Source organism: Salvelinus namaycush, chromosome 17, assembly GCF_016432855.1.
Source record: "Salvelinus namaycush isolate Seneca chromosome 17, SaNama_1.0, whole genome shotgun sequence".
NCBI classification, from domain to species: domain Eukaryota; kingdom Metazoa; phylum Chordata; class Actinopteri; order Salmoniformes; family Salmonidae; genus Salvelinus; species Salvelinus namaycush.
Window position 1 is genome coordinate 15,206,996 of NC_052323.1, and position 26,739 is coordinate 15,233,734.

The 26,739-nt window shown below is 43.8% G+C and overlaps 1 protein-coding gene across 1 annotated transcript in view; it reads right to left on the reverse strand.

Moving 5' to 3' along the window:
* Window positions 1-1,114: 1,114 nt before the first annotated feature.
* LOC120061961 (phosphatidylinositol 3,4,5-trisphosphate 5-phosphatase 2B-like) overlaps window positions 1,115-26,739 on the reverse strand; it is a 33,749-nt gene continuing 8,124 nt past the window's right edge. The window contains 25 exon segments of the mRNA XM_039011746.1: window positions 1,115-2,039; window positions 2,137-2,246; window positions 2,393-3,206; window positions 3,346-3,427; window positions 5,808-5,960; window positions 6,435-6,522; window positions 7,979-8,067; window positions 8,156-8,269; window positions 8,371-8,454; window positions 15,611-15,692; window positions 16,157-16,245; window positions 16,800-16,899; window positions 17,055-17,193; window positions 17,406-17,502; window positions 17,686-17,803; window positions 21,895-22,091; window positions 22,318-22,420; window positions 22,927-23,027; window positions 23,112-23,226; window positions 23,395-23,435; window positions 23,526-23,607; window positions 23,888-23,977; window positions 24,890-24,977; window positions 25,101-25,241; window positions 25,395-25,675. Coding sequence (XP_038867674.1) covers window positions 1,940-2,039; window positions 2,137-2,246; window positions 2,393-3,206; window positions 3,346-3,427; window positions 5,808-5,960; window positions 6,435-6,522; window positions 7,979-8,067; window positions 8,156-8,269; window positions 8,371-8,454; window positions 15,611-15,692; window positions 16,157-16,245; window positions 16,800-16,899; window positions 17,055-17,193; window positions 17,406-17,502; window positions 17,686-17,803; window positions 21,895-22,091; window positions 22,318-22,420; window positions 22,927-23,027; window positions 23,112-23,226; window positions 23,395-23,435; window positions 23,526-23,607; window positions 23,888-23,977; window positions 24,890-24,977; window positions 25,101-25,241; window positions 25,395-25,675 — 3,498 coding nt within the window. The 3' untranslated portion in view covers window positions 1,115-1,939.

Sequence of the window (26,739 nt, forward strand, 5' to 3'; positions counted from 1 at the left end):
TAGCCTACCTGGTTAAATAAAGGTGAAATAAAAAAATAAAAATAAAAAATGTTATCTAAATGACCTGTCGTGTTGTATACACCACCACAGAAGATAGCTAACACAGAGACCAATAATATATACAGATTTCTCATCATCTCACACAGACAAACACATCATCCACTCTTACCTGTTGATAACTATAGAAGTAGAATGAGTAGTACTGACAGAACTAGCTAACCCACATACAGTGTCCTTGTGTTGGCAGAACATTTGCTGTAAGGACTGATACTTGTTATTTTCCCACGATGACTGTTGCTCAATGGTTACATTCTTGGAATGGCACAATTTACATAAGAGAGAACATGTTTTTCTTCAAACATGCAGGTCTTGATCTATTGAGCTACCGGGTGAGTGTACCACAGAGACAGAGTAGTGTGGTTTTGTGGGTGTAAGTGACGATATAGTGTGAAAACAGACACAGGAAGTTTTGCTTCAAGTCTAAACGGGAAGATGGCGAATGAAGAAAGACTTTGAGAAAAGTTACGATTAGCAAATAAAACAATCATAAATGATTACTAAACCTGTGATGATTTTGCAAATTGAGTGAGTGATGGGAGTTATTCAATTGTGTTTCGGTCAAATCTATGATTGGAATGTAATTGTGGTTATACCTAGCTTTCTAGCGTAACGATTATATCAAGGTGTGGTCTTCTGGATTGGCTTTCCCACCGTTGGATGTTTGTACCAGCAAGGTGTTGTTCATAAAGAGAGGAATAGCCAACTTGGTGTGGATAGTTTTATGGTTTTCTATGAAGACACAACAAACATGATGCCATAGTGCAGTCTGTGATATCAAACCTCTCAATGCTCAATCTCATTTGTTTTGCATGGTCCCAAATGTCCTGATAAATATGTACAGTCCATTTCATAATGTTGTCACAATATTGTTTTATTCATATCGTCTCCCATTGGGTTGAATGAATGTAATATACATGTAAAACTCATGAACTTCCTTCAACAACCTTCAGAGAATAAAGTTGTAAAGTGCCAAGGTCCACAGTTAAGTGGCACCGCTGACAAAGAACCACAGGCATCAAGAACAGGTTTAACGCCCTCAAACGTTCACACAATAGCAATGTCCAAGAACCCACACTATCTGTCACTCAGTCAACAGTTCCTTTTATACAATTCTGTTTGAAAAGGCAGTCAAAAAAAAAGATGGTACAGTGCACAGAAACACATGTTAAATGGGTGTGTGGCCCTTGAAGAGCACACAAGAGTTATGGTCTAAGAGAGAGATAACCAGATAGAGAAACAGGATATACAATGTAGGAGTAATGGGCAGAATGTAAATAAACTAGCCCAGGGTTCACTAATTCCTCCCAATGGATTCTCCTCTTATCACTAAGAAGAACTACACCCCGGTTACAACATAATGCTACCATCAGACAGCAAACCAGGCAGTTTTAATATTAACTTTACAGGCCATGTTAAAACGTGGACTGGCAAATATGTACAGCTATATATTTCCCCCTCCATGGCCTTTATTGAGTGCTTTAACAAGCTCTGTGCTGTTCTCTATATCGGTAGAGGAGTGGAACGAGCAGGGGAAGAGGTCATGGGTGTGAGTGCTCAGTAAACACTACATTCTGGTGACTGCTGAGGAGACGCATAATCAATATTTAGCTATGTGGATCTAAATTGGATATAAAATGTTTGACAGTGACTTGAGTCCACATCTCTCATTTGAAGGTGTACACGTGAATGGTAAGGGATATGAGATGAGGATTTCATGGGACATGCATTGCGTCTTTTGTGTGTTCGCATAAAAGCAACTCGTTGTTACTGTAAATAAAATGATGGCGTGGAGAAGAGGCGACTTGTATTCCATTATGGCAGGCATCTGTCACTGATGTCCATCGGCTTCAGTTTGAGAACTCAAACAACGTAAGTAGGTCTATAGTGAATCCCAGATCCTGGGTAGGTTCTTCAGGATCCTCCGGCGATGCGAGGGGTTTGACACTCCGGCTGCACGCAGGTCCTCCTCTGTGATGCCACTGTGGAGAGGGCAAAGGTCATAAAGGTATCGCTAACTGACTTAGACCACTGAGACCAAAATAATCCGTTTCCATTGACTATTATTCTTCCTCTCACCTGAAGTAGTCCAGGTCGTCCCAGCCATTGAGGCTGAGTCCCAGGGTGTAATTCTGCAGACCCAGGGTGCTGAGTAGCTCCCGCACAGTCTCTGGAGCCCCACGGAGGACCTGCATTAGACATCCCCCCCAAAACATCCCTCTCAAAATGAGCCCAAACCAAAGTGTCTGTTGCCATATTATTGAGGCTAGGACTTTTTCCTGATCACGTGAACTTTAAGAAAAACCTTTGGCCCATGACTAGTCCCACTCTCTACATATTGTGTCTAGTCACCCACCTCTTTCTCCCAGCAGTAGCCTCTCTCGGTAGACATGGCCAGGTCATTCCTCTGGGCCGGTCTCTGGCCTGGTGTGGATGGAGCCCTGAGGTCCACAGGGAAGAAGTCCACCTCACTTAGTGACTTGGCAATCTGCAGGGCTGTGAGGGAGTGGTCCCCTAGGGGTTCAACTGGCTGCTCCGCCACCCAGGGGGCTGAGGCCTGGACGTGGGGCACGTGGGTGGACACATAGGGGTAGAGGGAGGTGGGTTTGCTGCTCCTTACAGGGCTGGCTCGTTCCTGTTGGTGCACCCTAGGCTGTTCTCTCCTGGGGGTCTCTCTGATGACAGCGGAGTGGTCCGTGTACATGTTCCTCAGGTACTTGGGAGGCAGGATGGCGTCCTGGACAACATTGTTTTTGCTTGGTTGTGGTTGTATGGGCTGTTCATGATAGTGAGAGGTGGTGGTGGGGTTTGCGGCAGGGGGGATTGGCGATGGGTTTTTTGCTGGGAAGAGCTGATAGGAGGAGTTGGCCTGGGGAGGATGATGGTCATTGGAGGAGGAGTAGTGGGGCAGGATGCCTGGAATCTCGATTTCAGTGAAGTCCGACCTGCGAGCGGACTTCCTGTCATAGCCACGCCCCCCAGAGAGCTTTGGGAGCTGCAGCGCTGAGTCGCCGGCCCAGACCACTTGGAGGTCCCTACGAGGGGGTGTAGCCTCCTCCACCCTGCGCAGGACAGACACACCTTCAAATATGAAGTAAGCGGGGTTTGTGTAACTGCTAGGGGCTGGCTTGGGTGGAGGGGGTGAGGATCTGAAATGAATGGACAAATCATAATGAGAGTAAACCATAACTATATGCCCATCACTAACCAACTACATCTTTAATCAAATGTTGACAATGTATGTTAGTTTCACTGTGAGCGTCTTGAAAAACTCCAAAATATCCTCACCGGCTGATAGGTGCCTGAGTGGACTGAGGAGACAAGTGTCCCCTCACCAGACCCTTCTCGTCCTTCTCGAAGCAGAACCACTCTGAAAAAGCCAACAGGTGTTTACTGGACATGATATAACTCATGTCTTCTTCATATGTTGTGTGTTGTCTGGGGTAAAGACCCAGACTAGCATGTGGTGGCAGTGTTTGTGTGTTGCCATGGCAATGTGTGAGGCTTGACCTATAGGGTTAAGGGCACCCACTCACACTGTATCCTTTGAATGTGTCAGGACGCATCTGGTCAGGCTCAGCCAGGGAGGAGCCAAAAGAGGATGCCAGGGCAGAGACCAGAGAGAGAGAAAGCCTTGGATCATTGAGGAGCCAAAAATAGGAAGTAAGGGCAGAGACCAGAGAGAGAGAAAGCCTTGGATTGTTGAGGAACCAAATAGAGGAAGTCAGGCCAGAGACCAGAGAGAGAGAAAGCCTTGGATCATTGAGGAGCCAAAAAGAGGAAGTCAGGGCAGAGACCAGAAAGAGAGAAAGCCTTGGATTATTGAGGAGCCAAAAAGAGGAAGTCAGGGCAGAGATCAGAGACCAGAGACCAGAGAGAAAGCCTTGGATCATTGAGGAGCCAAAAAGAGGAAGTCAGGGCAGAGATCAGAGACCAGAGACCAGAGAGAAAGCCTTGGGTCATTGAGGAGCCAAAAATAGGAAGTAAGGGTAGAGACCAGAGAGAGAGAGAAAGCCTTGAATCATTGAGGAGCCAAAAAGAGGAAGTCAGGGCAGAGATCAGAGACCAGAGACCAGAGAGAAAGCCTTGGGTCATTGAGGAGCCAAAAATAGGAAGTAAGGGTAGAGACCAGAGAGAGAGAGAAAGCCTTGGATCATTGAGGAGCCAAAAATAGGAAGTAAGGGTAGAGACCAGAGAGAGAGAGAAAGCCTTGGATCATTGAGGAGCCAAAAAGAGGAAGTCAGGGCAGAGACCAGAGAGAGAAAAAGTCAAGCCTTGGATCATTGAGGAGCCAAAAAGAAGAAACCAGGGCAGAGACCAGAGAGAGAAAGCCAAGATGTGGATCATTGAGGAGCCAAATAGAGGAAGCATTGAGAGATACACAGGAGAGCAAGAGGGCACATGGACTGTCACGATGGAAACCCAGCGAGAAGCGATAGTACGAGCAGAGTGAAGAGAGGAGACGAAACGAGAAGAGTGGAGAGTGAAGAGAGGAGAGCAGAGTGAAGAGACTAAACGAGTGGAGAGCAGAGTGAAGAGAGGAGAGCAGAGTGAAGAGACTAAACGAGAGGAGAGCAGAGTGAAGAGAGGAGAGCAGAGTGAAGAGACTAAACGAGAGGAGAGCAGAGTGAAGAGAGGAGAGCAGAGTGAAGAGAGGAGAGCAGAGTGAAGAGAGGAGAGCAGAGTGAAGAGAGGAGAGCAGAGTGAAGAGAGGAAAGCAGAGTGAAGAGAGGAGTGCAGAGTGAAGAGACTAAACGAGAGGAGAGCAGAGTGAAGAGAGGAGAGCAGAGTGAAGAGAGGAGAGCAGAGTGAAGAGACTAAATGAGAGGAGAGCAGAGTGAAGAGAGGAGAGCAGAGTGAAGAGAGGAGAGCAGAGTGAAGAGAGGAGAGCAGAGTGAAGAGACTAAACGAGAGGAGAGCAGAGTGAAGAGAGGAGAGCAGAGTGAAGAGAGGAGAGCAGAGTGAAGAGAGGAGAGCAGAGTGAAGAGAGGAGAGCAGAGTGAAGAGAGGAAAGCAGAGTGAAGAGAGGAGTGCAGAGTGAAGAGACTAAACGAGAGGAGAGCAGAGTGAAGAGAGGAGAGCAGAGTGAAGAGAGGAGAGCAGAGTGAAGAGACTAAATGAGAGGAGAGCAGAGTGAAGAGAGGAGAGCAGAGTGAAGAGAGGAGAGCAGAGTGAAGAGAGGAGAGCAGAGTGAAGAGACTAAACGAGAGGAGAGCAGAGTGAAGAGAGGAGAGCAGAGTGAAGAGAGGAGAGCAGAGTGAAGAGAGGAGAGCAGAGTGAAGAGAGGAGAGCAGAGTGAAGAGACTAAACGAGAGGAGAGCAGAGTGAAGAGAGGAGAGCAGAGTGAAGAGAGGAGAGCAGAGTGAAGAGAGGAGAGCAGAGTGAAGAGACTAAACGAGAGGAGAGCAGAGTGAAGAGAGGAGAGCAGAGTGAAGAGACTAAACGAGAGGAGAGCAGAGTGAAGAGAGGAGAGCAGAGTGAAGAGAGGAGAGCAGAGTGAAGAGAGGAGAGCAGAGTGAAGAGACTAAACGAGAGGAGAGCAGAGTGAAGAGAGGAGAGCAGAGTGAAGAGAGGAGAGCAGAGTGAAGAGACTAAACGAGAGGAGAGCAGAGTGAAGAGAGGAGAGCAGAGTGAAGAGAGGAGAGCAGAGTGAAGAGAGGAGAGCAGAGTGAAGAGAGGAGAGCAGAGTGAAGAGAGGAGAGCAGAGTGAAGAGAGGAGAGGTTGGCAGGATGGCAGCAGGCTAACCTACCGTAGATCTTCTCACGTGTTCTTCGCCGGTCCTTGGGCACGTGGACCCTGACCTGCCCACGTATGGAGCCCATCTCCTCGCCCCGGTGGGTCAGAAACGTCTCAAACTGCTCCGCCGCGCCGATGAGGGAGCGCAGCGCCACACAGCACTCACCTACAGGACCAACAGTAGAATCAACAGTGAAGTGGGATGAAGCTTCTTTCTCCCGTAATGGTTAAGATTAAGACTTGGAAAAGGTGAACTGGTCATTGATCTGTGCCTAAAATACACTTGTCAATGAATAGGTTTCAAGGGGGCGTTGATTGACTTCTTGCAAAATGACTGATGAGAGGCAAAGTAGTGAATGGTGGTGGTTATGAACATGAAGGGAAGGACTTATGGGCTCTCGAGTGGGGCAGTGTTCTAAGGCACTGCATCACAGTGCTAGCGGCGTCACTACAGATCCTGGTTCAATCCCGGGCTGTATCACAACCGGCAGTGATCGGAAGTCCTATAGGGCGGAGCACAATTGGCCCAGCGTCATCCTGGTTAGGGTTTGGCCGGTGTAGGCCGTCTTTGTAAATAAGAATTTGTTCTTAACTGACTTGCCAAGTTAAATAAAGGTGAAATAAAAGACTCATGACCAACCGTATGACTCAAACCCATCACATGACTTGACGCACAGCAGGAGGTGCTGATCCTGAAGGTACTCCATGTCAGAGACGATCGGGAGAAGCTATGATATGTAGACACACACAAAGGTTAGCTACAGTGCATTCTAAACATATATATTTTTTCCCCCTCATCAATCTAAATTTTTTGCAATATCACATTTACATAAGTATTCATACCCTTTACTCAGTACTTTGTTGAAGCTCCTTTGGCAGCAATTACAGCCTCAAGTCTTCTTGAGAATGATACTATAAGCTTATCACACCTGTATATGGGGAATTTCTCCCATTGTTCTCTGCAGATCCTCTCAAGCTCTGTCAGGTTGGATGGGGAGTGTCGCTGCACAGCTATTTTCAGGTCTCTCCAGAGATGTTCGATCGGGTTCAAGTCCGAGACTTGTCCCGAAGCAACTCGTGTTGTCTTGGCTGTGTGCTTAGGGTTGTTGTCCTGTTGGAAGGTGAATCGTCGCCCAAGTTTGAGGTCCTGAGAGCTCTGGAGCAGGTTTTCATCAAGGATCTCTCTGTACTTTGCTCCGTTCATCTTTCCCTCGATCCTGACTAGTCTCCCAGTCCCTGTTGCTGAAAAACATCCCCACAGCATGATGCTGCCACCACCATGCTTTACTGTAGGGATGGTGCCAGGTTTCCTCCAGACGTGACGCTTGGCATTCAGACCAGAGAATCTTGTTTCTAATGGTCTGAGAGTCCTTTAGGTGCCTTTGGCAAACTCCAAGCGGGCTGTCATGTGCCATTTACTGAGGAGTGGCTTCCGTCTGGGCACTCTACCATAAAGGCCTGATTGGTGGAGTGCTGCAGAGATGGTTGTCTTTCTGGGAGGTTCTCCCATCTCCACAGAGGAACTCTGGAGCTCTGTCAGAGTGACCAACGGGTTCTAGGTCACCTCCTTGACCAAGGCCCTTCTCCCCGAATTGCTCAGTTTGTCCGGGCGGCCAGCTCTAGGAAGTCTTGGTGGTTCCAAACTTCTTTCATATAAGAATGATGGAGGCCAGTGTGTTTTTGGGGACCTTCAATGCTGCAGACATTTTTTGGTACCCTTCCCCAGATCTGTGCCTCGACACAATCCTGTCTCGGAGCTCTATGGACAATTCCTTTGACCTCATGGCTTGGTTTTTGCTCTGACATGCACTGTCAACTGTGGGACCTTTATATAGACAGGTGTGTGCCTTTCCAATCATGTCGATTCAATTGAATTTAACACAGGTGGACACCAATGAAAAACATCTCAAGGATGATCAATGGAAACAGGATGCACCTGAGCTCAATTTCGAGTCTCATAGCAAAGGGTCTGAATACTTATGTAAATAAAGTATTTCTGTTTTTTATTGTTCATAAATTAGCAAAAATGTCTTAAAACCTGTTTTTGCTTTGTCATGATCAGGTATTGTGTGTAGCTTTATGACAAATATGTGGAAAAAGTGAAGGGGTCTGTATACTTTCCTAACGCATTGTATGCGTCTTTGGGATGGGTCTGGTCATCTATCTCCAGATTGATTTATTTACCTTGGGCAGCTGCTTGGAAGACCAGCCCAGTTTCAGGAAGCAAGGCACGTCACAGCTCTGTGAGTCATTCTCTATGGAACGGCGGATCTCTGCAAGAAAACAAAGTCATTCATCACATCATTAAATTATAGAACTTCAGATTAACTATCTGAGAACATATTATGAAAGACAAAGCACCGTCAAGGCAGGATGAGTGAAACTCAATGAAGAACTTGGCTTTGCCGGCTGTCTTCACAATAGCCTCGATGCCCTCCAACTCTATCCAGGCCCTCTCCATGCTCAAGCTTGGCTCTGTTTGGAGGCATTAAAGGGTCACAAGCAAGCATAAACGTTATATTATATTACGTATATTAATCAAAATGATTATGCCCAAATAACTACAATGACTTCACCTGTTTTGAACTTTGATGTCACCCCTATATGGAACGTGGCGAAAACAGGCGAGTGGTCACTGGTGAACATGTCATCTGTACAACCTGGAGACAGACACAGAGATCTCAGTCATAATGATACAGCCCTGTCATAATGATACAGACCTGTCATAATGATACAGACCTGTCATAATGATACAGACCTGTCATAATGATACAGACCTGTCATAATGATACAGACATATGATAATGATACAGCCCAGTCAAAATGATACAGACCTGTCATAAGGATACAGACCTGTCATAATGATACAGACCTATGATAATGATACAGCCCAGTCATAATGATACAGACCTGTCATAATGATACAGACCAGTCATAATGATACTACAGCTCTGTTATAATGATACAGACCAGTCATAATGATACAGCCCTGTTATAATGATACAGACCAGTCATAATGATACTACAGCTCTGTTATAATGATACAGACCAGTCATAATGATGAAGATCTGTTATAATGATACAGACCAGTCATAATGATACAGACCAGTCATAACGATACCGACCTGTCATAATGATACAGACCAGTCATAATGATACAGACCTGTCATAATGATACAGACCTGTCATAAAGATACAGACCGGTCATAATGATACAGCCCAGTCAAAATGATACAGCCCAGTCAAAATGATACAGCCCTGTTATAATTATACAGCCTGTCATAGTGATACAGACCTGTCATAAAGATACAGACCAGTTATAAAGATACAGACCAGTCACAATGATACAGACCAGTCATAATGATACAGACCAGTCATAATGATACAGCCCTGATATAATTATACAGCCTGTCATAGTGATACAGACCTGTCATAAAGATACAGACCAGTTATAAAGATACAGACCAGTCACAATGATACAGACCAGTCATAATGATACAGACCTGTCATAATGATACAGACCAGTGATAATGATACAGACCTGTCGTAATGATACAGACCTGTCATAATGATACAGCCCTGATATAATTATACAGCCTGTCATAGTGATACAGACCTGTCATAAAGATACAGACCAGTTATAAAGATACAGACCAGTCACAATGATACCGACCTGTCATAATGATACCGACCTGTCATAATGATACAGACCAGTCATAATGATACCGACCTGTCATAATGATACAGACCAGTCATAATGATACCGACCTGTCATAATGATACATCCCAGTCATAATGATACAGCCCAGTCATAATGATACAGCCCAGTCATAATGATACAGACCTGTCATAATGATACAGACCTGTCATAATGATACAGACCTGTCATAATGATACAGACCTGTCATAATGATACAGCCCAGTCATAATGATACAGCCCAGTCATAATGATACAGCCCAGTCATAATGATACAGCCCAGTCATAATGATACAGACCTGTCATAATGATACAGACCTGTCATAATGATACAGACCTGTCATAATGATACAGAAAAGTCATAATGATACAGACCTGTCATAATGATACAGCCCAGTCATAATGATACAGACCTGTCATAATGATACAGACCTGTCATAATGATACAGACCTGTCATAATGATACAGACCTGTAATAATGATACAGCCCAGTCATAATGATACAGACCTGTCATAATGATACAGAAAAGTCATAATGATACAGCCCTGTCATAATGATACAGACCTGTCATAATGATACAGACCTGTCATAATGATACAGACCTGTCATAATGATACAGACCTGTCATAATGATACAGCCCTGTCATAATGATACAGCCCAGTCATAATGATACAGACCTGTCATAATGATACAGAAAGGTCATAATGATACAGACCTGTCATAATGATACAGACCAGTCATAATGATACAGAAAAGTCATAATGATACAGACCTGTCATAATGATACAGACCTGTCATAATGATACAGAAAGGTCATAATGATACAGACCTGTCATAATGATACAGCCCTGTCATAATGATACAGACCTGTCATAATGATACAGACCTGTCATAATGATACAGAAAAGTCATAATGATACAGACCTGTCATAAAGATACAGACCGGTCATAATGATACAGACCAGTCATAATGATACAGCCCAGTCAAAATGATACAGCCCTGTTATAATTATACAGCCTGTCATAGTGATACAGACCTGTCATAAAGATACAGACCAGTTATAAAGATACAGACCAGTCACAATGATACAGACCAGTCATAATGATACAGACCAGTCATAATGATACAGCCTTGATATAATTATACAGCCTGTCATAGTGATACAGACCTGTCATAATGATACAGACCTGTCATAATGATACAGACCTGTCATAATGATACAGAAAAGTCATAATGATACAGCCCTGTCATAATGATACAGACCTGTCATAATGATACAGACCTGTCATAATGATACAGACCTGTCATAATGATACAGCCCTGTCATAATGATACAGACCTGTCATAATGATACAGAAAGGTCATAATGATACAGACCTGTCATAATGATACAGACCAGTCATAATGATACAGACCTGTCATAATGATACAGACCTGTCATAATGATACAGAAAAGTCATAATGATACAGACCTGTCATAATGATACAGACCTGTCATAATGATACAGAAAGGTCATAATGATACAGACCTGTCATAATGATACAGCCCTGTCATAATGATACAGACCTGTCATAATGATACAGACCTGTCATAATGATACAGAAAAGTCATAATGATACAGACCTGTCATAAAGATACAGACCGGTCATAATGCTACAGACCAGTCATAATGATACAGCCCAGTCAAAATGATACAGCCCTGTTATAATTATACAGCCTGTCATAGTGATACAGACCTGTCATAAAGATACAGACCAGTTATAAAGATACAGACCAGTCACAATGATACAGACCAGTCATAATGATACAGCCCTGATATAATTATACAGCCTGTCATAGTGATACAGACCTGTCATAAAGATACAGACCAGTTATAAAGATACAGACCAGTCACAATGATACAGACCAGTCATAATGATACAGACCAGTCATAATGATACAGCTCTGATATAATTATACAGCCTGTCATAGTGATACAGACCTGTCATAAAGATACAGACTAGTTATAAAGATACAGACCAGTCTCAATGATACAGACCAGTCATAATGATACAGACCAGTCATAATGATACAGCCCTGATATAATTATACAGCCTGTCATAGTGATACAGACCTGTCATAAAGATACAGACCAGTTATAAAGATACAGACCAGTCACAATGATACAGACCAGTCATAATGATACAGACCAGTCATAATGATACAGCCCTGATATAATTATACAGCCTGTCATAGTGATACAGACCTGTCATAAAGATACAGACCAGTTATAAAGATACAGACCAGTCACAATGATACAGACCAGTCACAATGATACAGACCAGTCATAATGATACAGACCAGTCACAATGATACAGACCAGTCACAATGATATAGACCAGTCACAATGATACAGACCTGTCATAAAGATACAGACCAGTCATAATGATACAGCCCTGTTATAATTATACAGACCAGTCACAATGATACAGACCAGTTACAATGATACAGACCTTTCATAAAGATACAGACCAGTTATAAAGATACAGACCAGTCACAATGATACAGACCAGTCATAATGATACAGACCAGTCATAATGATACAGACCAGTCATAATGATACAGACCAGTCACAATGATACAGACCTGTCATAAAGATACAGACCAGTTTTAAAGATACAGACCAGTTATAAAGATACAGACCAGTCATAATGATACCGACCTGTCATAATGATACCGACCTGTCATAATGATACAGACCAGTCATAATGATACAGACCAGTCATAATGATACAGCCCTGTTATAATTATACAGACCAGTCACAATGATACAGACCAGTTACAATGATACAGACCTGTCATAAAGATACAGACCATAAAGATACAGACCAGTTATAAAGATACAGACCAGTCACAATGATACAGACCGGTCATAATGATACAGACCAGTCATAATTATACAGACCAGTCACAATGATACAGACCAGTTACAATGATACAGACCTGTCATAAAGATACAGACCAGTTATAAAGATACAGACCAGTCACAATGATACAGACCAGTCATAATGATACAGACCAGTCATAATGATACAGACCAGTCATAATGATACAGACCAGTCATAATGATACAGACCAGTCACAATGATACAGACCAGTCATAATGATACAGACCAGTCATAATGATACAGACCAGTCATAATGATACAGGCCAGTCATAATGATACAGCCCTGTCATAATGATACAGCCCAGTTGTCATGGCCGTTGTAAGGAGGAGACCAAGGCGCAGCGTAGTATGCATACATTCTTATTTATTTTAACAAATGAACACTGAACAAACTAACAAAATAACAAAACAAACCGTGAAGCTATATGGATAGTGCAGACAGGCAACTAAACATAGAACAAGAACCCACAAACACCAAAGGGAAAATGGCCACCTAAATATGATCCCCAATCAGAGACAACGATAAACAGCTGCCTCTGATTGGGAAACATATCAGGCCACCATAGAGATACAAAACACCTAGACCTACAACAACCCTTGACATACAAAAACCCTAGACAATACAAAACTAACGTACCCACCCTAGTCACACCCTGACCTGACCAAAATATAAAGAAAACAGATATCTCATGTCAGGACGTGACACCAGTCATAATGATACAGACCAGTCATAATGATACAGACCAGTCATAATGATACAGACCTGTTATAATGATACAGACCAGTCATAATGATACTACAGCTCTGTTATAATGATACAGACCAGTCATAATGATACAGCCCTGTTATAATGATACAGACCAGTCATAATGATACAGACCTGTTATAATGACACAGACCAGTCATAATGATACTACAGCTCTGTTATAATGATACAGACCAGTCATAATGATGAAGATCTGTTATAATGATACAGACCAGTCATAATGATACTACAGCTCTGTTATAATGATACAGACCAGTCATAATGATACAGACCTGTCATAATGATACAGACCAGTCATAATGATACTACAGCTCTGTTATAATGATACAGACCAGTCATAATGATGAAGATCTGTTATAATGATACAGACCAGTCATAATGATACTACAGCTCTGTTAAAATTATGCAGACCAGTCATAATGATGAAGATCTGTTATAATGATACAGACCAGTCATAATGATACAGACCAGTCATAATGATACAGACCAGTCATAATGATACCGACCTGTCATAATGATACAGACCAGTCATAATGATACAGACCTGTCATAATGATGCAGCCCTGTCATAATGATACAGACCTGTCATAATGATACAGACCAGTCATAATGATACTACAGCTCTGTTATAATGATACAGACCAGTCATAATGATACAGCCCTGTTATAATGATACAGACCAGTCATAATGATACAGACCTGTTATAATGATACAGACCAGTCATAATGATACTACAGCTCTGTTATAATGATACAGACCAGTCATAATGATGAAGATCTGTTATAATGATACAGACCAGTCATAATGATACTACAGCTCTGTTATAATGATACAGACCAGTCATAATGATACAGACCAGTCATAATGATACAGACCTGTCATAATGATACAGACCAGTCATAATGATACTACAGCTCTGTTATAATGATACAGACCAGTCATAATGATGAAGATCTGTTATAATGATACAGACCAGTCATAATGATACAGACCTGTTATAATGATACAGACCAGTCATAATGATACTACAGCTCTGTTATAATGATACAGACCAGTCATAATGATGAAGATCTGTTATAATGATACAGACCAGTCATAATGATACTACAGCTCTGTTATAATGATACAGACCAGTCATAATGATACAGACCAGTCATAATGATACAGACCTGTCATAATGATACAGACCAGTCATAATGATACTACAGCTCTGTTATAATGATACAGACCAGTCATAATGATGAAGATCTGTTATAATGATACAGACCAGTCATAATGATACTACAGCTCTGTTAAAATGATACAGACCAGTCATAATGATGAAGATCTGTTATAATGATACAGACCAGTCATAATGATACAGACCAGTCATAATGATACAGACCAGTCATAATGATACCGATCTGTCATAATGATACAGACCAGTCATAATGATACAGACCTGTCATAATGATACAGCCCTGTCATAATGATACAGACCTGTCATAATGATACAGACCAGTCATAATGATACTACAGCTCTGTTATAATGATACAGACCAGTCATAATGATACAGCCCTGTTATAATGATACAGACCAGTCATAATGATACAGACCAGTCATAATGATACCGACCTGTCATAATGATACAGACCAGTCATAATGATACAGACCTGTCATAATGATACAGACCAGTCATAATGATACAGACCTGTCGTAATGATACAGACCTGTCATAATGATACAGACCTGTCATAATGATACAGACCTGTCGTAATGATACAGACCTGTCATAATGATACATACCTGTCATAATGATACCGACCTGTCATAATGATACCGACCTGTCATAATGATACAGACCAGTCATAATGATACAGACCTGTCATAATGATACCGACCTGTCATAATGATACAGACCAGTCATAATGATACCGACCTGTCATAATGATACCGACCTGTCATAATGATACCGACCTGTCCGTTATCATTATGCTGCTAAGTGTACCATCAAATGAGCATTCTTATGTTACTGATGATGACTTCAGTACTCTATGTTGTTCGACATTATCATCAAAACCTGTGGCATAGACTAAACGAACCATCCTTTAATGGCTGTGATGGTGTATGGTGAGTATACTGTGTTTGCTGATGGAAGTCAAAAGCATGGCCCTGGAGTCAGAGCCGCGGTGAGGAAATGACTGTTCGTCTGAGGACCACAGACCAGAGGACGTAGGAGTTGCCAATCATACCTTAACAGGGCCTCTCACATTTTACAGGAAAACAATGAAAGAAATGGCCACGAAATGTCTCATTTTGGAATGCCACAGGAAATAATACTATGATTTCCAATTTGCTGTGTCTAAATGCTAAACCACAATGCTGTTATGTCTGAGGATAATGTTATGAACCTAAAAAAGATGTCCTAAACTTAAACCCACCATAGGAGTTGCAGGTGATATGTGTCTCTGAGTAGGACTTCCACAGAATCCGGTCACACCATGACGGCACATTGACACGCACCTGTTGACACAGAACAGAGTAATGACTATATGTAAAGTCTGTTTGTGTTAGATGTGGGGTATGTGAAAATAGAATTGATTCAAAATTGAATTATACAACGAAGGGAACCCTGCACTTCAATCCTACCAGCCATTTCAGCCTGTGAGGTATTATTAGCCCTGTGACCCCTGTTAACCCCATAAAAACCGATTGGGTTACACATAAAGGAAGTCCGGTAGGGAGCTATATGTCTCTGTTTAGTCTATTTAGGGGTGTATGGTACAGTTGTTGCAATAGCAAAGCTTCCCAAGCTAGCATTATGAAATGTCCTTCTTTGTTGACAGCTTCACAAGGCTCACAAGTAATGCTTTGGGTGGATTACTCATCACTTTCGGATTGAATGTCATTCAGACAACAGCATGAAGTGGGACATGATGTAGCTTTGAGAGGTTGTGTCAGAGAGTGTCACAGTTAGGTAGACTCACGCCAGAGGTCTTGTACTTCTGCCACAGGTAGCTGTCCCTGGACCCCCTCTCGTACCGATAGGTGGGCGGAAACACAATCTTCTCTTCCTCTTAAACCAGGACAAAGAGAGAGAAATGGAGAGAGATATAGGAGAGAGAGAGAGAGAGAGAGAGAGATAGGAGAGATACCACAGTGTGCCATCACAGCGGCAAGATTTGTGACCTGTTACCACAAGAAAAGGGCAACCAGTGAAGAACAAACACCATTGTAAACACAACCTATCTTTATTTATCTTCCCTTTTGTACTTTAACTATTTGCACATAATATGACATTTGACATTTGAAATGTCTTTATTCTTTTGAAACTTTTTTGAGTGTAATGTTTACTGTTCATTTTGCATTGTTTATTTCACTTGTGTTTATTATCTACTTCACTTGCTTTGGCAATGTAAACATATGTTTCCCATGCCAATAAAGCCCTTCAATTGAAATTGAAGTGGAGAGAGAGAGAGAGATAAGAGAGCGAGGGGGTAGATTCTGAGACAAAAGCAATGAAGAGGAGAATTGACGGAGCAGAATCAATAACACAGCTATTTTCACCCACACATAAACAAACAGTTTGACATCAACTGGGAGGACGAGGAGCACTAGGATGCTACTCACTGAAATTGAGAAAGGCCTTTCTCTTGTGTCGTTCTTGTGTTAGCTGATCAGCACACATGAGCTCATCAAACTCCCGCTTGGACACATGTTTAAGAATGTCCTGTAAAACGGGAACAGCCATGAGAGGAACACAGATTCAGTGTAAGAGAAAGCAAGGCAAGGCTCTGGGTCTATGGAGATTCTCGTTTTCCGGGTTACACTAGATGTGATCTATTTTCTGGGGGCACAATGAAAGAGGAGACGGGTTTGTCTAACCTGTACATCCAGGTCCAGTCTGTAGTTGAGGTCTCCACACCAGAAGAGATGTGTGAAGCGCAGGCTCACGTCAAAGGCACTGAGCTGCCGGTCACCCAGGGACAACAGCCTGAGGATGTCGGCAAAGTTCTGGTTCCTCCTGACAGGACCACAAGCACAGGGACATTTAGGGACACACATAGATATGCTGCGAGCATACAGTAGAAACATTCACACACTGTACAGCCCTGGCATGTCACACCGTACACATCAATCTGATGACATCTGTGTTGAACAGCCAAATGTTCTACCAGTCAACCAACACCCAAATGATGTACCAAACAGCTGGACATAGGAAATGGCTGTGCATACCTGACTACTTTCTCACTGCCAGAGGTCAGATGGCAGTTAACAAACCCAAAAGAGGTACTGTTGAAGAGGAAGGAGACCCCAACAGCACCCTTATTTCCTGGAAACACATCCATTTTAAAGGTTAAACTGAGCAATTAAAAACACATTTCATTCCTCTTAATCATGCTCTGATGTCTTTGGAAGTTGGCCACCGTGTGGTTTTCTGAGAGAAGGGGGAGGAGGGTGTGGTGTTATGGGTAGCCGACCCATAAACGACCCAAGTAGAGGCCTGGCATCATACCCAGTGTGTTCCCCAGGCCAGTCTTCACACTGGCTGTGTTCACATGGCTGATGCGACTCTCGTGCTCTGGCTTCACAAACACTGCCAGCCTCATGTTCCACAGGGACTGTACTGCCACCTGCAGGACACATCACCACAGTACACTATAACAGAGCAATTTTATTTTTCCTTTAGGCAAGTCAGTTATGAACAAATTCTTATTTACAATGACGGCCTAGGAACAGTGGTTTAACTGTCCTTAACAGGGGCAGAACGACAGATTTTAACCTTACCTTTACCTCAGGGATTCAATCTAGCAGCCTTTCGATTACTGTCCCAATGCTCTAACATCTAGGCTACCTGCCGCCCCAATCAAGACATAGGCATAGACATATGTCTACAGTACTGCTGTGTAAACAAGACTAAAGTAATAATAACATATACTGTGTCTTGATTTTTCATGAAAGTATCGTAATCACAGACATTTGTTTTTAGACGTTTTCTTGTCAAACTCCAGTAAGAATCTGGAAAATGAATGAGAACTCAACGTCAGCATGTTATTTTGTTATTTTATAGACATACAGTTTATACACCCTGTTTTATGTACCTCTTGTCGACAATGTGCACATACAGTGAGCATGGGCAATCAGTACTTGACTTGGAACAGGAGCTCACCGGAGCTGAGTACCGGCACCACAAATGTTCTACTGCTTGAGCTCCTGTTCCTCTTGTAGAACGTTAGCTCAAACGTTAGCTCTAAAGAACTCTAAAGCCAAAGATGTGTTTGGGATGGACTCTACCTTTCTTAAAAACTACAAAGAGTCACTCATTGGCCCCATTACTAAGGTCACCAACACATCTATTGGTCTCGGGGTGTTTCCAAGGGGATGGAAGTCGGCCATAATAACGGCCATCTTTAAATCAGGCGACCCTGCTGACGTGAGTAACTACAGGCCCATTAGTATACTACCTGTGGTGTCAAAGGTTGTTGAAAAGTGTGTAGCAGAACAACTGATTGCCCACCTCAACAACAGCCCCTTCACATTACATTCCATGCAGTTTGGCTTCAGAGCGAAACACTCCACAGAAACGGCCAACTGCTTTCTTCTGGAAAATGTGAAGTCCAAGATGGACAAAGGGGGCGTTGTTGGGGCTGTGTTTCTGGACCTAAGGAAGGCTTTTGATACTGTTAACCATGAGATTCTCATCACAAAATTGTCCAAGTTCAACTTTTCCCCCGATGCCTTGAGATGGATGAAATCATACCTTGAAGGCAGAACTCAGTGTGTCAGAGTGAGCAATGAGCTGTCGCCCACTCTTAGCTATGATGTGGGCGTGCCCCAAGGGTCAATACTGGGGCCCCTCCTGTTCAGCCTGTACATTAATGATCTGCCTTCTGTCTGTACTGGGTCTGAAGTTCAAATGTATGCAGATGATACAGTGATATATGTGCATGCAAAGAGCAAACAACAAGCTGCACAAGAACTCACTACTGTAATGGTCCAGGTTACAAAGTGGCTCAGTGACTCGTGTTTGCATCTCAATGTGAAAAAAACTGTTTGCATGTTCTTCACAAAGAGGGCAACAGATGCTACTGAGCCAGATGTCTATGTGTCAGGGGAGAAGCTCCAGGTGGTATCTGATTTTAAGTACCTTGGCATCATACTTGATTCCAACCTCTCTTTTAAAAAGCATGTGAAAAAGGTAATTCAAATAACCAAATTCAACCTAGCTAATTTCCGATTTATACGAAATTGTTTGACTACAGAGGTAGCAAAACTGTACTTCAAATCTATGATACTCCCCCACTTAACATACTGCTTGACTAGTTGGGCCCAAGCTTGCTGTACAACAGTAAGACCTATTCAGTCTGTCTACAAACAGGCTCTCAAAGTGCTTGATAGGAAGCCCAATAGCCATCATCACTGTCACATCCTCAGAAAGCATGAGCTCCTGAGTTGGGAAAATCTTGTGCAATACACCGATGCATGTCTTGTATTCAAGATCCTAAATGGCTTGGCTCCCCCTCCACTCAGTATTTTTGTTAAACAGAAAACCCAAACATATGGCAGCAGATCCACAAGGTCTGCCATGAGAGGTGACTGTGTAGTTCCCCTAAGGAAAAGCACCTTTAGTAAATCTGCTTTTTCTGTGAGAGCTTCCCATGTCTGGAATACACTGCCATCAGACACACATAACTGCACCACATATCACACTTTCACAAAATGCTTGAAGACATGGCTAAAGGTCAATCAGATTTGTGAACATGGTCCCTAGCTGTGTGTTGCCGCTTTCCATGTCTGTTGTCTGTAACTTGTGAGGTGTGGAAACACTTTGTTGCTTTTATGAATTTTGTCTTGCTGCTTTTTGTTCTATGTTACTCTGTCTGTATGCTACGTCTTGCTTGTCCTATGTTGCTATGTCTGTATGCTATGTCTTGTTCTATGTTGCTATTGTCTATATTGTAATTGTTTTTAATAACCTGCCCAGGGACTGCGGTTGAAAATTAGCCGGCTGGCTAAAACCGGCACTTTTACTGAAACGTTGATTAATGTGCACTGTCCCTGTAAAAATAAACTCAAACTCAATGTATTGTGCAGCTTTTGCACCTAAATATAAACAGCACCCAAAATCAGTACAGGCACCTATTTCAGTCCAAGTCAAGCACCATGTACAGTAAATTAACACCAATCATTATTTCAGGATGAATGGGTGAAAGAAAACGTCCATCAAACAAATATCCCATAAGGCAGGGTTCCCCAATTTGGCCCACGGTGGTTTTATTTGGCCCACGGTGGTTTTATTTGGCCCACGGTGGTTTTATTTGGCCCACGGGTGGTTTTATTTGGCCCACGGTGGTTTTATTTGGCCCACGGGTGGTTTTATTTGGCCCACGGGTGGTTTTATTTGGCCCACGGGTGGTTTTATTTGGCCCACAGTGGTTTATTTGGCCCACGGTGGTTTTATTTGGCCCACGGGTGGTTTTATTTGGCCCACGGTGGTTTTATTTGGCCCACTGTGGTTTTATTTGGCCCACGGGTGGTTTTATTTGGCCCACGGTGGTTTTATTTGGCCCACGGGTGGTTTTTATTTGGCCCACGGGTGGTTTTATTTGGCCCACGGGTGGTTTTATTTGGCCCACGGTGGTTTTATTTGGCCCACGGGTGGTTTTATTTGGCCCACGGGTGGTTTTATTTTGCCCACGGTGGTTTTATTTGGCCCACGGGTGGTTTTATTTGGCCCACGGGTGGTTTTATTTGGCCCACGGTGGTTTTATTTGGCCCACGGGTGGTTTTATTTGGCCCACGGGTGGTTTTATTTGGCCCACGGGTGGTTTTATTTGGCCCACGGGTGGTTTTATTTGGCCCACGGTGGTTTTATTTGGCCCACGGGTGGTTTTATTTGGCCCACGGGTGGTTTTATTTGGCCCACAGTGGTTTTATTTGCCCACGGTGGTTTTATTTGGCCCACGGGTGGTTTTATTTGGCCCACGGGTGGTTTTATTTGGCCCACTGGTGGTTTTATTTGGCCCACAGTGGTTTATTTGGCCCACGGTGGTTTTATTTGGCCCACGGGTGGTTTTATTTGGCCCACGGTGGTTTTATTTGGCCCACTGTGGTTTTATTTGGCCCACGGTGGTTTTATTTGGCCCACGGGTGGTTTTATTTGGCCCACGGGTGGTTTTATTTGGCCCACGGGTGGTTTTATTTGGCCCCCAGAAGTTTTCTAAGCATAGAAAACAGAACAATTTTTTACATAATTTTTATTTTCATTGTTGGACATAAAAGACTGGAAAAACACCAGGAAATCAGCTCCAAGTGATTTTTATTTAAGAAATCTATTTCCAAGTATTCCCACCCAAGTTATCGTACACTAATGTCGGAATGGTTTGAAATGATTATGTTTTAGTCCAACATTATATCTGTTTGGGTTTCTTGTGGTCAATTTGCAGTCTACAAATTATTAGTAATTATGTTTCAGCCCCCCGACCATCCACTCAAGAAATAAAAAGGCCCGTGGCTGAATCTAGTTGTTAATCCCTGTCATAAGGTGAGCAAGGACATACTACAGACATTCAGAGCTGCTGAGAGCTGGGAGAAAGGGAAAACAAGGTAGAGAGAGAGAGAGAGAGAGAGAGAGAGAGAGAGAGAGAGAGAGAGAGAGAGAGAGAGAGAGAACTGAGATAGATGGCGATAAATGGAGTCCAAGAGAGGGAAAAGTGATGCTCACCTGTTTGTACTCTATGTGAGTGTAGCTGTGTAGGGTAGCCTTGACGTGCTCGGTCCACTCCTTCTCCCCCTGAGAGTTCTCCTGGGTACCCAGGGCGTAGATGTCATGAGGCAGCAGAGCTGTGGACTCATCTGGGGTTCGACCCAGACCACAACACGTCACCCAGGACTGCAGACTGCGAGGGGGAGGGGAGCCACCTGAACACACAGGCATTAAGATCATTAGTGAGGGGCTAACATAGACCAACATCTAGTGCTCATGTTTCCAATAAGATAAGTATGTCTCTCCAGTGTAATAACCCTGTAATAACTTAGCTAGCCGTAGCTAGCGCTACCAGTGATAGTATTGATGTCAGACAGTAATAGTGAAAGACATTGCTCTAGGACGGTGAGGTGCCATAGGTGCCATAGGTGTCTTAGTTACCCATGTTCCAGCTGCCCACAAACACAGAAATGACGTCAGGTTCACTCAGACGGGAGTGCCTGGTCTTCATCAGCTGTAGCAGCTGGCAGAACGCCTCCCGTTTCTGGAGGGAAGAGAGAGTCTTCTCAGTCAATATAAAAACTACAATGGAATCCAATGGATAGAAACACATACAAATCAGAGGGGGCACAAAGTACATGAGGATGGCTGGGATAGATGCTCCCCCCCCCCCCCACTGTAATTTGGAGAATTAAAAAAAATTCAAACTGCTTTTTCCTGCAATCTAGAGTCATAATCACTATGCTTAAAGGAATGTGAGTCTTATTCAGTACATTGCTTGCTTTTCTGAAGTCCAACAACCTTGCCAGCAGGCATGCCAGCTAAGCTACTCTAACTTGATTGATAGCCTGAAATGGCTTCTGGCAGCTAGTTATGAGGTCGGGAGATTGGGAACCTATCTGGTCTAGCTAAAGCCAACTTCATAAAATTGCTAGGTGGCTAGTAGTATTACAGAGAAACAACAACAACAAAACATTAAAGTACATCTTTTTTGGACAGGACAAATTTAAGGGGGCCCCTGCATACAGCTGAATGTAGAACTTTATGTACCCTTGCACTCTCAAACATGAGCTCCCGTGGGTTGTTGTGATGACTGTCCACGACCATGCGCAGCTTGGCTGGGCTGCTCTGGAACTTGACTAGCTGCAGAACTGAAAAATAGGTGAAGCATTTAAGATCCCTGAACTTGATCAAACTCAGTCAAATAACATTAGATGTCGTTGTCGTTCTCTTACTCCGTTCATGTGAGACCGTCTCCACTCCAAATGACCCGGCCTTCCTGTCAAACAGCAGCACTCCTGTGTCCACATCCAATGACACTGTCTGTCTGCCGTAACGCACCATCTTAATCTAGACACACACACACAGAGACAGAAGCACACACACACAGAGAAGCACACACACACACATAGATGATGAAAAATAGCAATCACTGTACCTCAAAGATGATCAAAATATGACTAATCAGCTGGTATACCCCCTTAAAAGTATGAAGTGGCCCTTGTTGCTCTCTCTCACCTGAAAGGAGTGGACAGGTAAGGGCCTGGAATGGTTCTTGGCTACAGGGACTGGGGCAGGGACAGGGGCTGGAGCTGGAGCAGGGGCTGGAGCTGGAGCAGGGGCTGGAGCTGGAGCAGGGGCTGGAGCTGGAGCAAGAGCGGGCTCAGGTGGAGGGGCAGGCTGCACAGCCAGGTTGTGATTGGTCACAGCATCTTGAAGAGCTTTCAGCACCTGCACAGTCAGAGCATAGAGAGCGTCAGACTGTATAGACCAGTGGTCCCCAACCTGTTTTGTTTCCTGTACCGCCAACTGAATTTTCCTCTGCCCTGAGTACCCCTGAAGTACCCTCCATGTGCATTTTACCAGTCGTGAGTCTTCTCAAGTACCCTCTATTGATAAGCCAAGTACACCCAGGGCTCCTAGCACCCCTGGTTGGGAACCACTGGTCTGGACCATGAAACTAAGACTGATATGTATTGGGGGGGTAGTGTGTGAGTATGTGGGTACATACCCTCTTCTCCAGGGAGGAGAGCAGGCTGACCAGGACAGAGATCTTACACAGCAGGCTGTCCAACTCCATGTCTGGACCTCTACCCATGTTCTGAAAGGAGGTACATTAATATAGTGAGTAGCTGTGTGCTATGTGGAATACAGATGGACATACACTAATTGTGCAAAGCATTAGGAACACCTTCCTAATATTGAGTTGCACCCCCCTTTTGCCCTCAGAACAGCCTCAATTCATCAGGGCATGGACTCTACTTGGTGTTGAAAGCGTTCCACAGGGATGCTGGCCCATGTTGACTCCAATGCTTCCCACGGTTGTGTCAAGTTGGCTGGATGTCCTTTGGGTGGTGGACCATTCTTGATACACATGGGAAACTGTTGCGTGTGAAACACCCAGCAGTGTTGCAGTTCGTGACACAAACGCCTTGCACCAACCACCATACCCCATTCAAAGGCACTTAAATCTTTTGTCTTTCCCATTCACCCTCTGAATGGCACACATACACAATCAATGGCTCAATGGTCTCAAGGCTTAAAAATCCTTCTTTAACCTGTCTCCTCCCCTTCATCTACACTGATTGAAGTGGATTTAACAAGTAACATCAATAAAAGATCACAGCTTTCACCTGGATTCACTTGGTCAGTCTATGTCAAGGAAAGAGCAGGTGTCCTTAATGTTTTTTACACTCAGTGTTTTGTATATTGTACCCCATGAAGGGAACACAGATAATTTTTATTTTCAATTGGTGCACTAGAGGGCGAAACAAAGCAGATTTCCATATTTTTTTGTCTTCTTAGTTTGCAGGTCCCCTGTGGACCATAGTAGAGTAGACAGAGGGTTACAGACAAGGTATGACTGACGGGCAGGACAGACAGGACAGGACAGATAGGACAGACAGGGTAGGACAGACAGGGAAAGATAGACAGGGCAGGACAGACATATAAGGACAGACAAGGTAGGACAGACAGGACAGATCAAACAGGATATATCACAGAAGGGATGTACCTGTGGCTTGGCGGAGGTTAAAGGGCAGATGGGATGGTCAAACACTTTGGCCAGCGTCTCCAAACTGGACATGATCAGGTCAATCTCACTGTGGATCAGAGAATCCGTTTCATTTTCTCCTCATGATAACCAACAAAGCCATCACATCCCAAACACCAAACGACGCAGATCACTTTAACTGTAATAGCAGTAATAACACGGTGAAACCCACCTGTTGAGCCCCTGGCATGCGGTGCCCAGGGTTTGGTGTAGATGGCGTAGGCCTGTTGCTCCTCTACGTAGACCCTCGACATCCAGAGGCAGCTCACTGCGCAGATACTCACTGAGCAGCCCAACCACCTCACCTGCCATGCTGTGAAACCAGGGGACCACAAACACCACTCAAGCAAGTTGAAGAGAGATGCCACAGGAAAGTGCTAAAGTACTTTAATCTCTAAATCCCCAGACCAATATTGCACATTTTGTACATCTATATACTCCTGGTGTGTGATGGGGACTTCTGTACCTGGATGTGTTGAGCTCCTGTAGCCTGTGGAGGAAGAGGAGGTGTGGGGACGGGGTCACTGGGAGTCCAGCGGGGGGAGCTATACTGACCGAGACTGGGAATGGGCTGGGACTCCACACCAGCCCTGGCTTCTCATCATCACCTGAGCTCTCATCCCCAGGCTCCATGTCCCTCCCCACAGGGTACAGCAGAGGGGTGACCAGACCCTTATGGGGGTGTTGGTACCCCAACACCAGGTCCCCCAGTGTACGGAAATAGTTCACCTGCACCCCCTGAGAAGTCTGTGGGGAGACATACACACAGACATACACTGAGTGTACAAAGCATTAGGAACACCTTCCTAATATTGAGTTTCACCCCCTTTTGCCCTCAGAACAGCCTCAATTCATCAGGGCATGGACTCTACAAGGTGTTGCAAGCATTCCACAGGGATGCTGGCCCATGTTGACTCCAATGCTTCTCACAGTTGGGTCAAGTTGGATGGATGTCCTTTGGGTGGTGGACCATTCTTGATACACACTGGAAACTGTTGAGCGTGAAAGCCCCAGCAGCATTGCAGTTCTTGATACAAACAGATGCCTCACAAATCCTCAACTGACAGCTTCAATAAATAGTACCCACAAAACACTAGTCTCAACGTCAACAGTGAAGAGGCGACTCCGGGATGCTGACCTTCTAGGCAGAGTTCCTCTGTCCAGTCTGTGTTCTTTTTCCCATCTTAATATTTTCTTTATATTGGCCAGTCTGAGATATGGCTTTTTCTTTGCAACTATGCCTAGAAGCTGCCAGTTGAGGACTTGTGAGGCGTCTGTTTCTCAAACTAGACACTCTAATGTACTTGTCCTCTTGCTCAGTTGTGCACCGGGGCCTCCCACTCCTCTTTCTATTCTGGTTAGAGCCAGTTTGCACTGTTCTGTGAAGGGAGTAGTACACAGCGTTGTACAAGATCTTCAGTTTCTTGAAAGCCTTCATTTCTCAGAACAAGAAAAGACTGACGAGTTTCAGAACAGCAGAGGGGTGACCAGACCCTTATGGGGGTGCTTTGTTTCTGGCCATTTTGAGCCTGTAATCGAACACACAAATGCTGGTGCTCCAGATACTCAACTAGTCTAAAGAAGGCCAGTTGTATTGCTTCTTTAATCAGAGTAACAGTCTTCAGCTGTGGTAACATAATTGCAAAAGTGTCTTCTAATGATCAATTAGCCTTTTAAAATGATAAACTTGGATTAGCTAACACAACGTGGCATTGGAATACAGGAGTGATAGTTGCTGATAATGGCCCTCTGTACGCCTATGTAGATATTCCATTAAAAAATCTGGTGTTTCCAGCTACAATAGTCATTTA